This window comes from Scyliorhinus canicula, chromosome 1 (genome assembly GCF_902713615.1).
Source record: "Scyliorhinus canicula chromosome 1, sScyCan1.1, whole genome shotgun sequence".
NCBI lineage: Eukaryota > Metazoa > Chordata > Chondrichthyes > Carcharhiniformes > Scyliorhinidae > Scyliorhinus > Scyliorhinus canicula.
This window is the reverse complement of record NC_052146.1, coordinates 133867610-133886716: the sequence shown is the minus strand read 5'-3', so window position 1 is coordinate 133886716 and position 19107 is coordinate 133867610. Positions and strand designations below refer to the sequence as shown.

General features: G+C 43.9%; 1 protein-coding gene across 2 annotated transcripts; it reads left to right on the top strand.

Annotated features, from left to right (window-relative positions):
* The first annotated feature begins 961 nt into the window (after nt 1-961).
* Nucleotides 962-17796, top strand: LOC119967659 (PITH domain-containing protein 1-like). Of its 2 annotated transcripts, none has more exons than XM_038800477.1 (6): nt 962-1194; nt 2939-2982; nt 5114-5191; nt 9762-9866; nt 11059-11171; nt 16570-17796. In XM_038800477.1, the coding sequence occupies exons 1-6, from the start codon at nt 1012-1014 to the stop codon at nt 16668-16670; spliced, it is 624 nt and encodes a 207-aa protein (XP_038656405.1). In that variant the 5' UTR covers nt 962-1011; the 3' UTR covers nt 16671-17796. The 2 variants fall into 2 exon arrangements, with proteins under 2 accessions (XP_038656405.1, XP_038656399.1); XM_038800471.1 differs by having other exon boundaries at nt 963-1194; nt 11059-11167.
* The last annotated feature ends 1311 nt before the right edge of the window (nt 17797-19107 follow it).

The window sequence follows — 19107 nt, the reverse complement described above, 5'->3', positions numbered from 1 at the left end:
ACAGCACAATCGCTTCACAGCTCCAGGGTCCCAGGTTCGATTCCGGCTTGGGTCACTGTCTGTGCGGAGTCTGCACATCCTCCCCGTGTGTGCGTGGGTTTCCTCCGGGTGCTCCGGTTTCCTCCCACAGTCCAAAGATGTGCAGGTTAGGTGGATTGGCCATGCTAAATTGCCCTTAGTGTCCAAAATTGCCCTTAGTGTTGGGTGGGGTTACTGGGTTATGGGGATAGGGTAGAGGTGTTAACCTTGGGTAGGGTGCTCTTTCCAAGAGCCGGTGCAGACTCGATGGGCCGAATGGCCTCCTTCTGCACTGTAAATTCTATGATTAAAAAAAACTCAACCAAGTTGGTCAGACATGACCTGCCCTTAACAAAGATTTAATTCTGTCCCTCAGAACTGCTTCCAATTATTTCCCCACCACCGAGTTAGACTGACTGGCCTTGTTCTACCATTGTTCTTCCCCGGCCAGTGCTATATCTGTAGTGTAAATACATTTTAGACCGGCCGTATAACGGGAGAAGAATGTTGTCTGTTATTATTTCAATGGGAGTATTGCAATGCCGTTTCTGTGTTGCATTTCCTGGATAAGGATGGCGGATGTGCAAGTGCCCTATCTCTTTCACACTGCCGTCCTGCCATGTGACCTGAACCTCTTCCCACACGGGGGGGGGCGGGGCAGAGCCTGGTGGGGGGGCGGGGTACCGGGGAGGGGCGGTGCCTGGTGGGGTGCGGCGCGGGGCATCGGGGGGCGGGGCGGCGCCTGCCGGGGGGCGGGGCGGGGCGGGGCGGCGCCTGCCGGGGGGCGGGGCGGTGCCTGGTGGGGTGCGGCGCGGGGCATCGGGGGGCGGGGCGGCGCCTGCCGGGGGGCGGGGCGGCGCCTGCCGGGGGGCGGGGCGGCGCCTGCCGGGGGGCGGGGCAGCGCCTGCCGGGGGGCGTGGCAGCTTGCGGCCACTCACCGCACGACAGTTGTGCAAATACATTTTGCGGCGGTATCAACAGGCTGGATTCAAGATGTCTGGGCACGGGCACGGGCAGTGTCAATGCGAGGGGCACCAGGAGCCTGCCGAGAGAGGCCTGGAGTACGGCCTGTTTCGGAAGATCGACCTGGAGAGGCTGGAGTGTCTGAACGAGGCGAGTGAGGGCTCCGGCAAACTGGTCTTCAAGCCGTGGGAGGAGAGACAGGACCGGACCAAGGTGCGGTGTCAGGGGACGCTTGTCCTCATTCAAGCTTACACGGCGGGGGAGACAGGCCTCAAATACCGACCTCACTTAGAGTTACAGGGATACATGTTACCCGGTGTAAATTACTGACTGCAATGTAAAGCCAGAGGCACGGGCCTGGAATCAAGTTTAGAGATTCGCAGCGAATCCTGTTATTCAGGATAAAACAACGGAACCTCCGATGTATTTTGCAGAAGAATCATTACCGAGAAGAGACCGTGGGGGTGCCATCTGATCGCCATCACACCATTGGACCACCAGAGCAGACCTTAACTCGATAATTTAGGTTATTTGCCAAAAAGAATCATTGGCTGAATGAATGCCATTGTGTCCACATGTGTGTTCTGTTGTTGGGTTGTCATGTTGTCTGCAGCTCTACAACTGGAGAGAATTGGCTATAGTTATACGTTTAAGAATCATACCGATAAGTCAGGTCATTGCTTGACTTGTCTGCAGGACAGCACACTCAGTTTTGGCACCAGTCCCCAGATTTTAAGTTTTAAAAGCGTTTATAGGGTTAATTGGGTTAGTATGCCAGTGCCATGTCCCAATGCGATACCTTGGTTGCAGCTCAGTGGTCTATTGTTTTTTTTAATTATTTGTAGTAATTTCATATAATTAAATTACAGCAGTAGAGATGTAAATCCTGAAAGGTAGTTTTTGTAGATCTCCAATGGTTAGTTCACTGCAGACTGCTCGGTATACATACTGTGGATTACCAATTCTGCTGCAGTGGCAGACTAGACAATAATGTTATTCGTAGTACTAGCAGTGCTGATGAATGCTAAGCAGTTGTATCTTCAGACAAGAAAATGAAAAAAACAACAACCAAGATTTACATCTGGGAAACAAACTGCCCAGAAATTTTGTAGACCTCATTGAGGACTACTTTCATCTTAGAGTCTCGGCAGTTACACAGAGACACTGGAATATGATTTTGCATAGAATTTACATCGATTTTACAGTGCAGAAGGAGGCCATTCGGCCCATCAAGTCTGCACCGGCTCTTGGAAAGAGCACCCTACCCCCTACCCAAGGTCAACACCTCCACCCTATCCCCATAACTCAGTAACCCCACCCAACACTAAGGGCAATTTTGGACACTAAGGGCAATTTATCATGGCCAATCCACCTAGCCCGCACATCTTTGGACTGTGGGAGGAAACCGGAGCACCCGGAGGAAACCCACACACACACGGGGAGGATGTGCAGACTCCGCACAGACAGTGACCCAAGCCGGAATTGAACCTGGGACCCTGGAGCTGTGAAGCGATTGTGCTATCCACAATGCTACCGTGCTGCCCCTAAATTTTAATTTTCAGTTGCTGCAAAATAATTCTTGGTGATCAATGCTATCTTAAATTTGCTGAGTGCAATTATGTAAAATCAATGACAAACTGTACCTGATTATGGTGTCTTGTTTTAATCTAATTCTGCAGATCTGCTAGGCAAAGATACCTGCTTATTTAATTTCATGTCTAGATGAGGACTATTTTGGTGTAAGTAGGATAAAAATTAAATGGACCAGGAAAGATGCAAAACTTAATAAAGTACCAAATTTAGTACCATACACATTGTGTTTGAAGCAATACAGGAAATAGTCAATTAGCCATGAGGGAATATTGGATCCAGAAAAATTTGAACAAATGGCTCAATGTAACTGAATGAAAATAAACCATACCAACGTCTGATGTGTTTTGTAACTTTTCTATTGCAGTTTGTAGAAAGTGATGATGATGAGGAGCTACTCTTTAATATTCCGTAAGTACTATTTTTTTTTAAAACCCTCTAAATGTTGTTTCACCACCTCATTGAAACACATATGTATATAGTTAAAGTATTTTGACAGGCATTTTTATGCTATCAAATATAAGAGATCCATAGGATAATAATGAATAGGTGCTAAACTTTCGATAAGTCGAATAGAAAAATATTAATCTTGCTGAATTTATGTCAGAAATTTGAAGGTACAAATGAATCTCTGATTTCTCAAACTGCACAACTGTAGGCAATCTGGGTGAAAGCTTTGCTAATGCTGCTGTGAAAGAATCTAGGATATTTGTGACAGTGCTACAGATACAATTTTTGTTCTGGTCTTTTCTTGCTCCCTGCAAGTACATAGAAGTACTGGCACATAGAAGTGACAATATGGAATGAGGCCATTAGGCAGTGTCAGCCTTGATCTTCTACCTCATAAATAGTTCTAAACTTATTTACTCATAATGTTTCAATAATTCTTTAACTCATTTTTCTTCTTCCAATCCAACCTAACCTGGAGTGTTGGCATGGATTATTCAATTTAGCAAGTGATTTCACTGTCTTGTAACTCTCTGCGAAGAGACATTTTTTCCTGTCCACTATAATTGATGTTTAATGTTTTAACTATGATCTCATGGTCTTGAAACCGCATTACTTCATAACCATTTCTGTCAATTCATCCCACAGTCTGCAATGTTCTAGTGTAAAAAGGCCCAATTTTTCAAGCATTTCTTTATATTTGTATTTCTTCATATCAGAGCACCAGCCTCATGAATCTTAATTATTCACTTTCTAAGATTTCATTATTTTTCTTGTAAATATGGAGCTCAATATGGCACACATTTTTCCTTAACTGAGGCCTTGATAAGATTTTAAAAGGTCCATTATTATCTTTTGGCTTTTGGATTCCATGCCTCCTTGTTTTAAAAAAAAATTAGATTAGAATTCTATAACTGTTGTTCACTGAAACATACGTTGTCTGCCACTTGGTGTCACTATTAAACTTCATAGGACTATAGCTGAAAATAAACCCTTAATCCGTAGTTATACAAATGCTTCTTGTGGTTTCATTGGCTGGATTTTGTGGGGCTGAAGGGGGTTTCGCCTACCGGTCAGAGAACAGGTGGGGAGCCCCCATCAGTTTCCTTGGAGATCCAACAAAATCAAGTGCTCTTCAGGCACTGGGGGGGAGGGAGGGAGGGGGAGGGGGGGGGGGGGGGGGGGGGGGGGGGAAGAGATGCAATAGTGCTCACAGGCAAGAGCAGGGAATGCCTTTCAGCGGTTCCTCCCCTTCCCGATGTCAGATCCCTCAATTGAGCATAGGGCTCCTAATAACGAGGGACCCCCACCCCAGGAGCCACTGGCAAAGCCCTGCAGGGTTTGCAGGATGGCCTTTTAAAGGTGCAGGAAAGCTGTATGGCTTCCCTTAAATCCCTGAGGCACCACTAACTTGTAGTGGTCTCGGGGATAATGGGTATCAATTGGCTCATTAATAAGTCTAATTGACATCCCCATCCCACCGGCTGGGGATTCCACATCAGTTCCTCCTGCCCTCTGTCTTAAAGTGGGGGGAGATTCTCCTGTGATTAAGTGGGGCAGGCTGCCTTGATTCCCACTGCATTAAATCCAGCCCAATGGCCACAAGAAAGGTCTGACCAGTTCATGAAGCTGTACAGAATGCAGAAGCTAAATTGGAGCCCGAGTCTTATTGCCAGCTTTTGTTGCACACAATACATATACCGTAATTTGCATTTCTCCACATCGGGATTTACAATGCATTGAACTGAAGAAAACTAGATAAAATTAGAATATGGGACTTGTTGAATTGTGGGAAAGGTTGGAGAGGGCTCTGAAAATAGCAAGGGTGTGATTTATGGACTGAGTTCCAGAGGGCCGAAATGAGTAAAGGATAGGGCACCAGTCGGGAGATCAAAGGGTGCATGTAGGAATGTGAGGCTGAACTTGCATGCCAAGTGATGGATCTGAGATTTGGTTTAGATTCAGTTTTTTTAGAAACATTCCTGTTTGCTTAAAGTGAGTTATGGAGACCTGCTGCATACCTATATATACCAGAATAAAGTCCTAGGTCTGCTGAACTTTTCTGTGATGATAATTACTCTCCATCTTGTTACAGTTTCACAGGCAATGTGAAGCTGAAAGGAATAATAATAATGGGGGGAGATGATGACACCCATCCATCAGAAATGAGACTGTAAGTGCAAAAATATTTTATTATTTTAAGCTACTTAACATCATCACTAAAACATATCAGTTCATTAAAAATGGAACTGCATTTAACTGTGGAAAAGATTCACCTTGTGCTTTTGTTAAGATGGTTCTAGTTGAGTGACATATGTATACATGTCTTTGGACTGCTAATCATTGAATACATTTCTTTCTACTATAAACCTACATTTTTTGCTACTTTATTAAATTGTTGAATGTTCTAAAAATGATGGTTAGCCTAACTAAAATTACCTCAGCCTTTACAGAAATGCAATCCCAGTAAATCAATGGGATTGAATTTGTTTGTGTCCTCTGATTGCTAATGAACACTATATTTTCAAAGCACTAACTTGGGCTGTTGTGTGGATTGAAGATGGCAGATCTGAATAATTTACATGACTGGTACACCACTGAATCACTAAAGCGTATTCAACATTCTATGTCACCACAAAAATGCTTCATACTTAACGAATGACTGAGGTTTTAGGTACACAAGAAACCATTCAACCCATCAAGGCAAGCCCTTCCACGGATCATTTATTTTGCCATAGACTCATAGAATATCTACAGTGCAGAAGGAGATCACTTGGCCCATCAAGTCTGCACTGACGCTTCAAATGAGCCCACTCCCTCCTATCCTTGTAACCCCATAACCTAACCTGCATATTCCTGGACACTAATGGCCAATTTAGCAGAGCCAATCCACCAAACCTGCACATCTTTGGACTGTGGGAGGAAACCGGAGCATCCAGAGGAAACTCGCATAGACACGAGGAGAAAATGTAAACTCCACACAGAAAGGCCGGAATTAAATCTGGGTCCCTGGCGCTGTGAGGCAGCAGTGCTAGCTGCCCCATGACTCTGCACCTTAATTTCCTGCAGGAGGTTCCATATAAAAATACTTGCTTGATCCCAAAGAAACATTCTTGGGTTGTTGGCAACCCTGAAAGGGCCCCAATTATTTACCATCATTAGTTGTTCTGAGAAGGTGATGGTGAACCATCTACACAAATTGTGACCATCCTCTGCTGATGACAATCATATGTGAGGAGGGGATCCTTGGGTATCACAGTGGCAGAAGGGTGGTTTGGGGCTATTGGAGTTATGAAGAGGGTCCTTGAATGAGAGAGTATTGCAAGGAGTTTCTGAAGTGCCACTGGGTAACATACTGTGTTCACAACCATGATTTAGAAATTGGCTATGTGTTTAAAATATTTGCATTATGTTCACTATTTTAAAAGAATCTGGATGGGAGAGGTGGCAAATGGGGAGGAGGAGAGCAGGTACGGTCAGGGGCCAGGGATATGAGCAGTGAAATAAGAAAGGAGGGAGGAAAATAAAGATTATTTATTAAATCTGTATAGACCCAGACAATTCAATAACAGGCTTTTACAATACAGAGCCAGAAAAATTTCCAAAAAGCGCACACTGAATGTATACAGTAAATTTTGCAAGTTGTAGCATATGTGCAACATATATCTTCATGTAACCTTCCTCAGCTCAGTGAGCACTTTAACTTGAAACACTTTCTTCAGTCTAGGATAAAATTCCCTATTTTGTTCTTCAATATAAACGTAGTTCTTGGTTATGAGCAGAAACGTGGGATGAGCTATCATGTTGGAGTGTCTGGCAGGACAGGCTGTCTGGTTGCAGTGTTTGCGGCGGTGGAAGTAGGAAGAGGAGGTCTATTCAGGGCAGCCAGTGATACAGTGGAATGGGGTAAATTGTACATGCATTGTGGCAAGACTAGCTTGACTTTCTTGAATGTTAGTTCGGATGGAAAATATAGTCAGTAACCTCTTTGGAATTGTCTACCCCAAGGGTTGTGAATACTCCATTGTTGAATAAATGTATGCTGAGATAGACAAATAATTGGCCTCTCAGGGAATCCAAGGATATGGTAGTGGCAAGAAAGTGGAGTTGAAGCTGCTGTTCAGCCAGGGTTGTATTGAGTGGCAGAATAGGTTTGGTATGCTATGTGGTCTACTCCTCTTATTTTTTATGTTCTTGTGTTCCAAAAACTTGAAACTGTCAGCCACAGTTGAGAACATTTTGTCTGTGTTGTATTCAGTGAAGATTATAATAGAGCTACAAATAATTGTGTTCTCGTGCTTTGCAGCAAACATTTTGCCAACTGATTGTAGCACATTGATTAATATGGTAAGTTATAGGAGTAAGATGAAGGAAGCTAGCTTGTGGCCTTTTAAGAATATGGAAGAGGTGTTACAACCACCCACATGAGGATGGTTAAAATATGACTCCCCTCTGATACCACCCCAAGTCTGACTGGAGCAGGGTTTTCTTGAAGGATGTGATGTGGAAGGATGAAATAATTTTACTTTGTCTTGTTTAACCATTTGCCTACTGACTGCAAAGTAACAAATCTGACCGACTTTGAGGTTTAAAACAAAAAGGGGTTTGTTTTTATAGAATTAAAAGCCCACCGAGTTGGAGATAGCAAAATATTAAAAAAGGTAAATCTGCGCTTCTCACACTTTTGGAACCCACATTCTCTCGCGCACACACACATGCAAAATTTACAAGTTATACTGTAGGTAGTTACTTTCTTAGCCAAATTAAGGTTTGATGCTAAAAGGTAAGAAACTTGAGAGTTCGTTGTTTGAGTCATTGGCTGGCACTTTGGCTGTGGCAGAATTTTTTTCCAAGTTTCTTTTAGATTTCAAGAGTTGAGTTGAAGTCCCTGTGATGAGAGTTGCTGGAGACAATTACTTTTTAATCCGTAACCGTCTTTTCCAAAAGTCAATTAGCTTTGTACCCGAGGTTCATTTTGATGGAAGATTCACTATCTCTGCACTAGATTTTTAAATTGTAAGGGATAGGATCTTGTCTTTGGAGAGGAGAGAAGGGAGATCCTTACTGATTCATTGGCAGTTTTTCAGGACTCCTGACCACTATTTGCAACTTCCTTGCTGTATTAAAGAGATTACAAAATGGTTTCTTCAGTGGCCCCTTCTGTAATGTTCCTGCCATTAACCTCTGATTGTTTCATTATCCACCTTGATGAGATAGGAAGACATATCTCCATATAAACAGTGTGCTAGCAGACTTTTTGACTCCGTTGGCGAGGCAGTCTTACAGAAATGTAAATATAAGATCTGGTACATTTTTCACTAAATCCTTTCAAAGTAGTTCTTGATGTCCTTAGGTGTAAAATTCAATTAAGGTATAGGGCACGTTTGAATTTTAATTCACAGGAGAACTTTCCAAAAGCTGGTCAACTTGCAACACCAGATGACTTAGGCAGTCATCTTTAGTCAGTGTCTTCTTGTCTTAAAAAGTCTTTTTTCTTTTTAAACAGTTCAGTATATGTTTGGTCAGCCAGTGAAATTACAGATTAATGTCATTCATGCACAAGTCACATCATTATGACAGAAGGAAGAAAAATAAAGAAATAAAGTAGTCTTAATGTTGCTTCTTAAAAAAATGCTTATAGACTTGTAGAATATTTGCAAATAATATATAATGTGCTAAGGAGCTTGGAGGAGAAATTTGGGCTGGTAAGGGGAAATGATTTTAGGTACCTACAGTTGCGGGACTTTGTTCGTAGACAGGTCCCATCTTTCCCACGCCTCCCGCCAATGGGGATCCTAGACAGAATAGTCTCTAGGGGGGAAGAAGGGGAGGGTAGAGCCTCTGGTATTTATAAGGTGTTTATGAGGGAGGGAGGGTCCCAGACGGAGGAACTGAAACTTAAATGGGAGGAGGAGCTAGGCGGGGAAATGGAGGACGGGCTGTGGGCAGAGGCCCTGAGTAGGGTAAATTCGACCGTGACATGTGCCAGGCTCGGGCTGATTCAATTTAAGGTCGTTCACCGGGCCCATATGACTGTGGCTCGAATGAGTAAATTCTTTGGGATAGAGGACAAATGCGCTAGGTGCGCGGGAGGACCAGCGAACCACGTTCACATGTTTTGGGCATGCCCTAAGCTGAGGGGGTACTGGGAGGGATTTGCGGGTGTCATGTCCAGGGTGCTAAAAACAAGGGTGGCGATGGGTCCAGGGGTGGCAATTTTTGGGGTTTCGGAAGACCCGGGAGTCCAGGGGGAGAAAGAGGCCGATGTTTTGGCCTTTGCTTCCCTGATAGCCCGGCGACGAATACTATTGGCGTGGAGGGACTCGAAGCCCCCGAAGACTGAGTTGTGGCTTGCGGACATGTCGAGTTTCCTGGGTATGGAAAAAATTAAGTTCGCCTTGAGGGGATCTGTACAGGGGTTCGCCCGGAGGTGGCAACCATTTATTGACTTCTTTGTGGGAGAGTGAGCGTCAGCAGGGGTTTGGGGGGGGGTAAGAGTAGAGTAGAGTAGAGTAGAGTAGAGAAAATGGCGGGTAGTACCGGTGGGAGAGGAGCGGGCTTGTGCAGTATGTTACGATTGAAGTGTTGAAAGTACATGGATGTTTGCACATTTTTGCCTTTTTCGCTTTCTTTTACAAAGCTAAAAACGACCTCAATAAAATTGTTTATTTAAAATATATATATATGCTAATCAGTTCCTCTTTTTTTTTCTCTTTCTTCCTCCCCCCCCCCCCCCGAATCAGGTATAAGAACATCCCACATATGTCATTTGATGACACAGGTAGAGAACCTGATCAGGTGTTTCCACTTAGCCGAGATCTCACAGGGGAGCTGGAATATAACACAAAGTATGTCCATTTTTGTTGTATTTTTAAAAATAAAATAAAGGGGGTGAAATTGGTCTTCACCGCTAATTTGAAACGCTCTCAGCAAATTGGCATTCCATCTTACACCAAGCCCCTTTTTTCTAATTGGGAACGGACAAGATGGCTACCAGTTCACAAGCATGTTTTGCATTAATGTTGAAGATCAATTCTCACTCCACCCCACCCCTAACTCCCAAAATATCATGAATTGATACCAATGTGGAACTGAAAATAAATGCTTGTTATTCAAAGTTAATAACTAATGGTCCACAGGAGAAATGAAAATGAAATGAAATGAAAATTGCTTATTGTCACGAGTAGGCTTCAATGAAGTTACTGTGAAAAGCCCCTAGTCGCCACATTCCGGCGCCTGTCCGGGGAGGCTGGTACGGGAATCGAACCGTGCTTCTGGCCTGCTTGGTCTGCTTTAAAAGCCAGCGATTTAGCCGAGTGAGCTAAACCAGCCCCTGAGAAGATTATTTACTAAAATTTGGCTGCGCACGTGTGTGCCTGTGTCCAGAGGCAATGCATCAACAAAGTGTACGGTGTTCACCTGAATCACAAAGCTACATTTGCAGCTAGTTGGCTGCCATCGAAGGTGGTCAAGGATGCATCACTTTAAGAACGCTGAGTGTCCTAAACATTCCTATCTCTTATATTCTTCCTTGCAGGCCAGCCAAACAATTTTGCTATCATGCTCTGTGCAGACACTCACCAAATGCATTTGAAAATGAAATGAAATGAAAATGAAAATCGCTTATTGTCACGAGTAGGCTTCAATGAAGTTACTGTGAAAAGTCCCTAGTCGCCACATTCCGGCACCTGTCCGGGGAGGCTGGTACGGGAATCGAACCGTGCTGCTGGCCTGCTTGGTCTGCTTTAAAAGCCAGCGATTTAGCTGAGTGAGCTAAACTAGCCCCATTATTTAATAATGTAATCAAAATAGCAAATTAGCCAAATGGTTAAATTATGCCTAGTTATTTTACATTTGAAAGAGCTATCAACTGATACCTTATCAGTATTTTAAAGTTTTACCACTCATTATAGTGCCCATTTTATAATTGAGCACTGTTACCTGCAGAAAATTGTACCTTGCATTACATGTACCCTAATTAGTAACCACAGCAGGTTAAATACTTTTTAATATTTCCACCTGTTTTTTCCCCTTTTTTAGAATAGCTCGTTTCTCCAGTGTTCACCATCTTTCCATTCACATCACCAAGAATTTTGGTGCAGAGACTACAAAAATTTATTATGTAGGATTGCGAGGGGAGTGGTCAGAGGTAAGTCTGGCGGAATGTTAAACATAGCTTTGAAAAGTTCTGAACAATTCACTGGCATAGCAAATATTGATTTCACTTTGAAATTGACAGCCCTTGGAAAAGCACACAATATTTTCAGTGAAATGATGTGTAATTTCAGTAGGGCCTGTTGTATACATTGCACTCCAGGATTAAGTATGTAAGTCTCGTGATCAAATATAATATACTATGATATTTTCCATGTACGTGAGGAAATAATCCTGCTTCTTCATCTCTTGGAAATATGATTGGCAGTGAAAATTTCCCTTCCTCTCCTGATGTGATTTATATTTGGATTCATTTCCATGGCTTCTGTATCCTTCTAGTACCCTCATGACATGGTCATCTTTTAATAAGTGTAGACAGCATCAAAGTTGAGCCAGATCCTGGTGTCGCCTTAGGTCCATTTCTTCATATCCAACACTGAATAATAATCAACAATGAACTTTTTTTTAAAAACCTGGTTTGTTCTATTCCTTAGCCAGAGGTACTAAGACTAATTAGAACATCACTTCAGAGTGAGGGCGGTACGGTGGTGCAGTGGTTACCACTGCTGCCTCACACTGCCGAGGACCCAAGTTCAATCCAGGCCCTGGCTCACTGTCCATGTGGTGTTTGCACATTGTCCCCATGTCTGCGTGAGTCTCACTCCCACAACCCAAAGATGTGCAGGGTAGGTGGATTGGCCATGTTAAATTTCCCCTTCATTGGAAAAAAAATAATTGGGTACTCCAAATTTATATATTTTTTAAAATAACAAAAAAGAACATCACTTCAGATAAATTGCAAGCAAAGTAAGCATCTGACCTGAGAGCTTATGGCCTTGAAGGACATTGTTTGGTGCGTTTAGTTATTCGGCAAATTTTCCACAATTTTACAATACACAACCACTCCAGACAAAAAAATTAAACAGTTCCCCCCTCAACAATCAACGGTAACCAACTCCCTAAAGTGCACGATGAACAAACCCCTACAATTGTATAACCCCTGATTCACCCCCTCAGTGCAAACCTCACCTTCGCCGGGGTCAAAAACATCAGCATGCCGTCCCGCCAGGCCGAGGCACAGGATAGAGAAGACCGACCTGTGAACAATCAGCGAGGCGAAGGCCAAAACATCCGCACCCGCCTCCTGCTCCGGCCGGTCCAACAGCTGAATATGGATCTCAAGGGACTGGGTTCCAAGTCTGCATGTAAAGACCCCCGAGATTGTACTAAACACCACCCTCCAAAACCTTTCCAGCTTTGGGCAGGACCAAAACATATGTACACAATTCGCAGGGTCCCTCCCACATCGCTCACAGGCATCCTCCACCCCTTCGAACAAGCTGGCTCATCCTGGACTTTGTACGGTGTGCCCTGCACGCTATCTTAAGCTGTATTAGCTCCAACCTCGCGCATGAAGTCGAGGCAGTCACCCTCCTCAGCACCTCACACCACAATCGCTCTTTAAGTGCCACCCCAATTCTTCCTCCCACGCTGCCGTAACTCCCTCCACAGACACCCCATTCTCCTCCAGAATCCTCCCATAAATCGCAGAGACTACCCCTCCCCCAGGAACAGATCCTTCATTTCCTTGATCCCCATGTCGTGCCATCCCCGAAACCTCGCATCCACCCTCACCGTCTCGAACCCATGATTCTCCCTAATCGGCATCCCCTTTGGTCCGACCCCCAGCTTAAAATGCTGTCTAAACTGCCTCCAAATCTTCAACGTGGCCTCCACCACAGGATCTGCTGAATACTTCCCTGGGGCCGTCGGGAGCGGTGACGGGCCAGCGTCTGCAACCCCGACCCCTTAAAAGAGCCCGCCTCCATGTTTGCCCACAGAGGCCCCGTCCCCCTCCTTGCTCCAGCCTGGCACCTTCTACATTTGCCACCCAACAATAATACAACTAGTTTAGGAGGCCTAACTCACTTTCTCCTCTCTTCCCCCCCCCCCCCCCCCCCCAACATGCCGGCTTCATCGCAGTAACGCACTAACACCCTCCTAATCCTGTCTCTCCCCCCCCCCCCCCTCAATAAACAAACGTGGAGATCAACCTATCCGCCCCTCTGAAAAAAGACTGGGGTAAAAAGACCAACAGACATTGGAACAAAGCAGGAATCGTGGCAAAACATTCATTTCAACTGCCTGCACCTGGCCCGCCAACGACAGAGGGAGACTGTCCCACCTCAGTAAATCTGCCTTCACTCTCCCCACCAAACTAGTGAAATTAAACTGCCAGATTCCTACCCAGTCCTGGGCTACTTGCACTCCCAAATACCTAAAATGAGACACTACCAGCTGAAATGGCAGCCCCCAACCCCGCTCCTATTCCCGGCGGGGAGGCCACAAAATACTCACTTATCCCTAAATTCAGTTTGTACCCCGAAAACATCCCAAAACTCTGGAGCAACCTCATTATACTCCGCACCAAGATGCTCGACTCTGAAATATACAGCAAGAGATCATCTGCATATAGGGACACTCTGTGTTACAACGCCCCCCTCCCATTATCCTCTTCCACAACCCCGAGCTCCTCAGCACAATGGCCAAGGGCTTTATAGCCAATGCAAACAGAAGAGAGGACATGGGGCATCCATGCCTCATACCCCATGTAATACGAGATTGAAGCCTGTCCCGGCTTCTTGTTTGCGGCAAGACACATCGTGGCCTCAGAATTCACACATCAACAGCGCCAACTTGACCTTCAATTGTTTTTATAAAATTCGACCGGGAACCCATCGGGCCCTGCTGCCTTCCCTGTCTGCATCCTCCCAATTGCCACCTTCACCTCCTGCTCTTCCAATCTTGCCCCCTAGCCTCTACCAACCTCAGACACTCCAACCCATCCAGAAACTCCCTCATCTCCCACTCCTCCTTCGGTGGTTGCCACCTATACAGGTCCCTATAAAATTCCTTGAACATTTTATTAATCTGATCCGGAGCTACCACCAACACCCCCGCCTTGTACGCCACCCGAACTATTTCCCTTGCCGCGACCTACCTCTGAAGCTGACCGGTCAACATACGTCCTGCCTCTTCCCTATACTCATGGACAGCCCCCCTCGCCCTTCTCAACTGCCTTCCCATAGACAATAGGTCGAACCTCATCTGCAACTCCTTCCTCTTTGCCAGGAGACCCAGGTCCGGTTCCCCGTGTACCTCCCGTCTACCTCCAAAATCTCCTTTTTTTTTAATCAGTCTGTCCAAAAACCAGAGACTCTAGCAGGAGCCATCCAACGTGTGACCTTCACCTACATGCTGCCACCGGAAGCTGCCTCTTGCAGACTTATTTTATTACTTTTTAACTAACCAGCAGTTCAGCTGATCAAGAAGAGAGCCCAGATAATAATCACTTATTGTCACAAGTAGTCTTCAAGCAAGTTACTGTGAAAAGCTCCTAGTCACCACATACTTGTTCGGGGAGGCTGGTTATGGGAATTGAACCTGAGCTGCTGGTCTTGTTCTGCATTACAAACCAGTTGTCTTAGCCCACTGTGCTAAACCAGCCCCTATGAGGAAACAAAAGGCCAGTAAATCCTGCATTTTCTTAGTCTGTTCTCGTCACCTGCAGCAAATACAGCAGCGATCGCGATGCCAGAGGGGGCTTCTGAGCCACAGGAGGTGATTTTAAGACAGAGCTGACCAGCAGGGGGCAAAACCACCCCTGATCCATGAGACGGTTGTAAAAAGGAAAGGACAAATGTTCATTTCCGTTTCTTGCTGTTGAACAGCAAGAACTTCTATTTAAATAACATCCCGGGACACGTCATGGGCATAAAACAACAAATGGATGCCAGGCCAAAGAAGGAGATTTTATCAGGAAAGGCCAAATGTTTGATTGTTAAAAAAAGTGGATTTTGAAGAGAGGCAAAAAAGGAGAGAGGTGGAGAGAATTTCATAATATGAGCATAACCATCTGGGCTGTCAAAGAACTGGCTTCTGGAGACATTGCACACCAAGAAGTTACAGAGGTGGAGAGGGATGAGGCCGTGACCGAATTTAAACATATGAATGAGAATTTTAAATTTGAGGCGTTGAAGGATCAGAATGGATTCAGAGGGTTTATTTTGTTGGTGCAGGCTTGATGAGCCAAAGGGCCTGTTCTGTATTCTATGCAGAACTTGGCATTAGGTAGGATATGAGCAGCAGCTCTGGAGGAGCATGGTTAGAGAGGATGATAATTTTATTCTTTCTCTTTTTAATTAAAACAGCATTGCAGTCAGAACCATACTGCCTCCAACATTTTTAAGAATTAAAATCAGTTTTTTTGGGAGAAGAGGTAGAAATTGGGTAAAATAGTGGCTTAACTCATCTTTTGATGCTTAAGCTTTAAATCTAAACCAGGTAGATGGAGGTGAAAGTTTTCTCCCGAAATTGTTTTAACTCAGTTCCTATTGGGTCTAGAGAACAAAACAGTCCCATAATTTGCACTAAATTGATAGCATCATTTATTTATAACGGAACAAGATATGGGTGCAAAATGAAATATTACTTTGATGTATTAACCTTTTCTAAAAGCATATTACTTGGCCCAATTTTAAGTGGTTTCTCTGGAATGTAATCTGTGCTTTACCACAGAATCATTGAAAGTCGCACCGTTTTTGAAAAACTTGTCTTCCATGTCACTGACAGTCCCTTGATGGACAGAAAAAAGCATGGCGCGATTCAGTGACCCTGTTGCGCCCAGTGCGGATCTGGGCGTGCACGATCCCCGAATCAGGCTTTGCACCGGGCCAATCATGAGTCACCCGACTGGTCTGTTTGGCCATGATCCAGATCTGAATATTTAAATGAGCCTCATTTAAATATCTGGATGCCGGATTCACCCGATGCCTGGGAGATCTCGCCAGGGTGCCATTTACTACTTGTCCATACAAGAGTAGATCAGTGGGAAAGGCACCTGGAGGTGGGGGGTGGTGGTTCTCCCAGGTCATTGGAGATCCCTCGGTGATTGGGGATAGGGCAGGGTGTTACCTGACAGTGCCACACAAAGTCACCCTGGCAGTGTTAAGGTGCCCATGTGCCAGGCTGGCATTGACGGGGGTCATGCCCGGCGGGGGAAGGGGGTTGTTCCCGAGGCCTCCCCATAATGGCTCCCCGTCAAGAGGCAAGGACCATTCCTGCTCGCCAGCAGGAAATCTCTCGAGTGCAGCCTCGGTGGGGAGAAACTCACTGGGCCAAAAAACTCCGGCAAAGTGCTGTTGGATTGCAAGTTGTCTGTCAGCGGTGCAGCTGCCTAGAAACACTCCGCTAATCGTGCCGTTCAGTGGGCTTTTAATTTTAGTCCAATGAATCTCGCCCTATATTTTTAAACACAAAATTAAGAAAGTAATCCTCTGCTAGAATTGAGTGACAGAAAATCAAGCATACAAAATATTTAATTTCCTTTTGTGACAGGGCACAGACATGAAGTGACACTTTGTACATATGAAGCTTCTGCCAATCCTACAGATCACAAAATTGATCTCATCACTCCTCAGACACACTTCATTGCTTAAAATGTGACTTCTGATGATAGTGTGCATAAAATGCAAACGCTGCATTACCCTATCAAGAAGAATGCACTTCCAGAATACCAGGGTCTTCTACAGTAAATGCCAGTGGAATAGACCGACACATTATCTAAGCTCCAAACAATTGTGACAACGGTATGGTGAACAGAAGATTAATAAGGAGGTAACATTGGAGTGTGCAGTTGCTGCTTTGATTCGTAAATGCTAATATCTTGATTTAAGGTGGCATTAAGGTAAATAGCATTTAATATTCTTGGCCTCAAAACATTTTCTATTAAAGTTAAATGCCTAATTTTATTTTACATTGACAATGTATAACACATATTTGACAATGAATGCTGAAAAATGTGAGTCCTGTGTGCCTCTCAAAATCCACACATAAGAATAATCCATTGCTTGTGACATTGCTCTGCTCCTATTACCATCTGATTCTCAAGCAATAATATGGTCAATGAGAATAACCATTTCAAACCTATATTTTTCATTAATTATAAAATGAAAATTATCTGTTCAAGGTTAACTGCACTGCTTTAAAAAGCATACAGTGATGTATAATCAGATTACTAAAAGCAGTGAACTTGTGGTTGGAGATCTTATTGATTTTGTAATAGATGGGGACCGGGTTTCTTCAGAGTTCAGTAAATCCATAACAATGCTTTTTGAATATCACAAAAAAGCATCAGGGCACTTGAAATTATTATGAAGAAGGACTTCTGTAACACTTAATCACGATCATCAGATCAGGAGCAGAGACAACGCAACCAATCTCTCTGAAATCGCCCAAAATATAGTGAGTTAACGAATGAAATGATCCAATAACATCGATATCAGACCGATGTAATCTGTTATCCATTCTTTCCCATATTTCCTACAAGTTGCTGCCTTTCCGTAGTCCTTTGTGCATCAGATTACATACCATTGTGCCCTTTGAGTATCGATCAGGTGAATGGAGGTTTATTGTGCAGCTTGAAACTTATGTTAACATGGATGTAGTTTAAATTGATTGTATATTTTTGTTGATATATCCACTTTGCTTCAGCTTTTCAATTATATTTTTCGGATTTGGAACTTGCATTTTCTGATATCGTAAAAGCAACCATGGTTTTAAAAACAAAATAAAACATGTTGCTGTTATTGGACTGATGGTGTGATTCTCGTCACCGCTTCTTGAAGGCTGCATTGCAAATTACTTGGTTAATGTTTGTGGTGAAGATTTTAAAAAATAAATGTAATTTCATTTAAAAAAATAGCTGTATTACAATTAACCTTAAACACAAGCAACTGAATAGGTGAATGGCTGTCTGTGATTACATGTCTTGAATGGGGCAATAATGTGATGGAAATAAAATTGTAAACTAAGGAAAATGAATATAAAGCCCTCCACCTTGTTTATGTACAACCTTGCTCACAATGTGGCCTCATTACAGCCTAACCTGCAGCACTGTCAAAATTATTTAAATCTTCTATAGTGCTCACTGGTCTGGAGGCACATTGGGTATATCCTGCTTCTGAGCCAGAATGCCTCCAGGTTTGAATTACACCCAGGAATTGAGGAATGGTTAAGGAAGGTGTGTTCATAAACGTGGTCAAACATGTTGAAGTGTGTCAACACTTGCAAATCTTTCCAAACACGCCAAAGGCCTGGTGGTAAGAGGTAGGGAATGCTCCTGTTGATGTGGAGTGGCACCCCTCAAGTAAAAGCCCCCGGCGATAGACTTCGTGATCTCTTCCAGGAATTACCTAGAAACAGACAATGTCTGTCTTTGTGCATTAGGTCTGGGACGAGAATTGGAATGGAAATAGTTCTCATGAAGCTTGAGTTGTGGCCTCCTTTTTTGGGATTGCTACACAACTGCCCATTAAGCCCATAGCAGGAAGGTGCCTCCTGCTTGATTAGATGCTGACAGTTCGCCACTGGGGAGGATGCAAGATTCCTCCCACAGTTATTTAGCATAGAAAAAGACCATTGACCTATTGGGCCTATGCCTGCTCCTTGATCGAGCCATCTAATGTAATGCTACCATCTTGCTCTTTCCCTGTAATGCCGTGGAACTTACATTTGCTAATGGGGTCCAATATGTGGTACTTCTCATCGAGACACTGCCGTCTACCTGTCTATTATTTCATCAAAGAACTCTGCCAAGTTAGTCAAACAACAATTTGTCTTTAACAAATCCATGCTCACTTTCATTTATTAATGCATTTTTACAAAATACCAATTAATTTTGTCCTGGTTTAGTAATTCTAAATGTGTCCATTACCTTTAGACTGACTAACCTTTGTAGTTGCTGAATTATCCCTGTCCTCCTTTCTTTAGACGTTGTAGCATTTCCGATCCCCTTCGGTTCTCAAGCCCCCCCACATACAAGGAGGATTGGAAAATTCTGGCCAGAGCCTCTACAATTTCTACCCTTGCTTTCTT

What these genes read in the sequence shown, in the direction of transcription:
- LOC119967659 (XM_038800477.1), top strand. Translation starts at nt 1,012, where the DNA reads ATGTCTGGGCACGGGCACGGGCAGTGTCAATGCGAGGGGCACCAGGAG. An exon ending in AGAGACAGGACCGGACCAAG is followed by an intron (nt 1,195 to 2,938) that starts GTGCGGTGTCAG and finishes TTTCTATTGCAG; the next exon opens with TTTGTAGAAAGTGATGATGA. An exon ending in GAGCTGGAATATAACACAAA is followed by an intron (nt 9,867 to 11,058) that starts GTATGTCCATTT and finishes CCCCTTTTTTAG; the next exon opens with AATAGCTCGTTTCTCCAGTG.